This window comes from Alosa pseudoharengus, unplaced genomic scaffold (genome assembly GCF_046254945.1).
Source record: "Alosa pseudoharengus isolate Yale_2024_CS ecotype anadromous, Long Island Sound unplaced genomic scaffold, YU_APseudo_1.1 YU_APseudo_1.1_scf_19, whole genome shotgun sequence".
Taxonomy (NCBI): Eukaryota; Metazoa; Chordata; class Actinopteri; order Clupeiformes; family Clupeidae; genus Alosa; species Alosa pseudoharengus.
In genome coordinates this window covers 27,921,590-27,925,727 of record NW_027468657.1, presented here as the reverse complement: position 1 = coordinate 27,925,727, position 4,138 = coordinate 27,921,590, and the positions used below count along the sequence as shown (strand labels likewise).

Below are 4,138 nucleotides of genomic sequence, written 5' to 3'. Positions count from 1 at the left end.
AATCCTGAGTGTTTCACTTTAATAACATTCCCCACCACATGGTGACATAATGTCCTCTCATCAATCACACACACACACACACACACACACACACACACACACACACAGACACACACAGACAGAACAGTGTGTATAGTATAGTGCTTTCAACCGCAGACTTCCATACCATCACATGCATCCACATCTAACCCATCCTGCTTCATTGTCTTCTGATTGCCTTAAAACTCCTGTGTGTGTGTGTGTGATAACGTCACCTGCGTTGATGTCGAGGATCTGACTCCTCTTAGCCTTCTCCTCCTTCTCCTTCTCGGCCTTCTCCCGGGCCAGCTTGGCCTTGCGGATCTTCTCCTCGGACTCCTTACGCCGCTGGTTCTCCTTCACCGCTGTCTGCAGAAGACACACACACACACACACACACACACGATTAACAGTTTTTCTTCATCATTTACACTACCGGTCAAAAGTTTGGGGAAATTTCCATTCCACTCCATTATAGACAGAATAACAGCCGAGATCAGTTGCATTGTTTTTTTTTAATCAGGGCAGCAGTTTTCAGATTACATTATGTGCTTCCATAATTGCAAAAGGGTTCTCCAATGTTTTCTCAGTTAGCCTTTTAAAATGATATCAGATTAGTAAACAGAATGTGCCTTTGGAACATTGGATGAATGGTTGCTGGTAATGAGCAATGTAGATATTGCCTTAATGATCAGCCATTTCTTTCTACATCAGTCGAGAACCCTTTTGACCGGTAGTGTATGTAGTATCAGCAGGCTTGAAATTTCACCATTTTAGGGGCAAGGCCACTTGGCCTTCAGTTGGGCATATTTGGTGGGGGGCACAAAGGCCACATGTCAGGGCACCAAGGCCAAAGTACAGTAGTATGCTATAAAAATGATCAAAGTTGTATTAACTGCAGTAGACCTGCATCACTGTATGAAACATTACAAAAACATAAAACATGACATATTACATATAACTGTAAATCATCTGATCATCAAATATTTTCAGATATATAGGCTATATATAACATTTATTTTGTATTTGGCCTGTTATGAAATCATGTATTGAACAATTTAAGCACAGCTCAGCTTTAAGAAACTCAAATAGCCTAGATGCATGGCATTTTGTGATCATTAAGGCTACGTTCACAAACTCTTATAGTCAGCTGTCCTCTGATTTACCGATATCTAGGCGACATTTGTAATATTTATTTTGTATTTGGCCCGTTATGAAATAATGTGGAACAATTTAAACACAGTGTAAAACTTAAATCCCAAATTTGGAGACATCCATGTATGTTGAAATTTACTGCAAATTCAAAACGGGATTAGTCTGGAACGGCTAACTGTACAGGGGACTGCTTTACACCTTTCTGTTCGGTAAGGTCTTCTGTTTATTCTGATATGTGGTTTGTCGTATGTTAAACGAAGGGTTCGTGAAGTATTCCACGGAGATGAATGGGTAGGGAGATGGACGCAAAACCTTCAGTAGAATTTATGATTAAATTTGAATGATATTATTTACTTTTCTCGCGAACCGTTCACCACAGCAATTAGCGGCTAACATCGTTTAAAAGCTGAGAAAAATCTCTTTCATGTGATACTTGTGATGTCTGTGTGATGAGTAGGCTTCTTCGAGAGTAGTTCAACTCAGAAGAATGGGTTAATTTGGACGAGCGGCACTTTCTTTCTTGCGCTGTCACTTTCTCCACTGCGTAATTTGCACTGTGAATGCTAAGATTATTTTGACAGGCCATAGGCTAAATATATATCGCTATTAGTAGGACGCAAAGCAGAATATTTAAAGAAGGGGGCACCAAGGCCACCGTGGCCTGTAAACCTCTGATTTTCAAAGGGGCGTCACGGCCAACGCAAGGGGCTACGACGGCCATGATATCATATCAGACTATGCAGACAGAATGAGTGGATGAGTAAGTGAGTGTGTGCTTGTACATGTCGACAAACTACACACACACACACACACACACACACACACACACACACACACACACACACACACACACACACACACACACACACACACACACACACACACACACACACACAAATAGACCCTCTCCTAGTGAAACCTTATCTCCAACCAAAGGGGCTATAATATGGTCATTGTATACGTAGCATCAAACTATGTAGACATGGGTAGGACCTGAGAGTGCATGAGTGTGTGTGTGTGTGTGTGTTATTCTGAGACCGACATTTAAACTGGTTGACAGAGTACTGTCTGAGTCAAGAAGGTTTATGGTAACCTCAATCAGACGAGGAGCAGGTGTTCAAAAGTGTGTGTGTGTGTTTGAACGTGTGTGTCTGGGAGAAGCTGGCAGCCAGCCGGCATGTCTGGTGGGCTGTCTGAGTGATATATACTAAACAAAGACAAGTGGGGTAATGGTTTTACCACCTGCTACTGTAGCCAGCCACACACACACACACACACACACACACACACACACACACACACACACACACACACACACACACACACACACACACACACACACACACACACACACACACAGAGCAGGTGGAGGCTTATCTAATACACACCTACCTTGTGCGTGTGTGTTTGTGTGTGTGTGTGAGAGAGAGAGAGAGAAAGAGAAAGAGAGATGGGAAGAGTAAGATAATGCCCCGGCAGGAAATTGCTTGTCTGCACATCAATGTTTATTTACATTTATCAGCAGGCAGCAGTGTTATCAGTTGAAAAGCAAAGCAAACAGAAACATATTTGCTTTGTTTAGAACAAGCTCATCACTGACAGGTGCTCATCACTGACAGGTGCCAATCACTGACAGGTGCCAATCACTGACCGACTCAGTGGTTTACGCTAGCACTCACTTGGAACATGTTCTTGAAGTTGTTGAGGTCCCCGAAGAGGTCCTCGGGGGTGATCTTGCGGGGGTCGAAGACGAAGTAGGTGCCCAGCTCCTCGTACTGCTTCTCCATGTTCTTGTGCATCAGCTCCAGCTTCTCGTACTGCTCCTTGGCGGTGGCCACGAAGATGTGAGCAGGACGTTAAGGAGAACGCGGAACCCAGAAGAACACAACGCCAAAGGCCAAATATGTTTACATGGCTGCTATGGTCTTAAGTGAGAAATTAAAAAATCTGTGTGTGTGGCTTGACTAGGGTCTTGCAACAGTTTGGGAAGAGGGCCAAGGACACAGATTTATTCCATTATATGTCCATTGGGTCTTGTCTGTCTCACTAGATTGGTCATTGTTGTGAACAAAGCACATATGACAATGTACCGGAATGGATGATTTGTTTTGTAAACAGGAACAGGAAATTGGGTCATTATGCAAGCAAACAGGAAGAGGAAATGTAGTCAGCAGGAGCCAAGTGGAACAGCTGAGGAGGAATCCTAAATGGAGAGGAAGAGTTGGTGAGATGGGAAACACCCTAAGACAGCATTGTTTCCTCAATGTCATGTCACATGATGTCATATCCAGGGATTAAAGTGAAAAAAAATCGTTTGACTGAACTTTTTTCAGGCCATAAGTCATACGTTGTTCATATCTACCTATAGAGATAGCACCCCTTTTGCGGTCGTGACCTATTGGTTTTTAATGCACAAAAAGATGCAAACAGCAAAGTAAAGGGAGTATTCGCCTTATTCACACGCCGGCCATTGTTTAAACCAAAACGAGGCTACAGGGTACACTATATACTTAATGCCACCTACAGGTGAATGCATAGAACATAACAATCCTATGGTTTGTGTACCCTGTAGCCTCGTTTTAGCCGCCAATGGCCACCATGTGAATAAGGCGAATTGAGTGTTCTTGATTGAGATTGAGTTTTCCTGATGAACAAAAAAAATGTTTTGTACCATCCCTAACCATTGCTGATTAGCCATTGCTGTTCTTTTCTATTGCAGCAATATTGTAGAAAGGCTTTAACACACTCTTATTTAATTACTTCAGACCAAAAGTGTTTAAAGGGGAGATTTTTTTCTTGTTAATATGCAATTCAACACCAAGTAAAATCTATAAAATCAAGTTTGCAAGACTTCCCATTTCCTCATCAAAGTAACGAATCAGAACATTCTAGATATTGTTCATATTTCCATTTGTTGCCTCATCCGCATTTAATGAAAACATGGTAATTTTGAGTTTTACAGACA

General features: G+C 42.2%; 1 protein-coding gene across 1 annotated transcript in view; it reads right to left on the bottom strand.

The window, feature by feature from the left end:
* LOC143132570 (protein diaphanous homolog 1-like) overlaps window positions 1-3,580 on the bottom strand; it is a 22,768-nt gene extending 19,188 nt beyond the window's left edge. The window contains exons 1-2 of the mRNA XM_076292166.1: window positions 2,853-3,580; window positions 255-387 (exon numbers count right to left, since the gene is read on the bottom strand). Coding sequence (XP_076148281.1) covers window positions 255-387; window positions 2,853-2,972 — 253 coding nt within the window. The 5' untranslated portion in view covers window positions 2,973-3,580. The remainder of the gene's footprint in view (window positions 1-254; window positions 388-2,852) is intronic.
* Window positions 3,581-4,138: the final 558 nt, after the last annotated feature.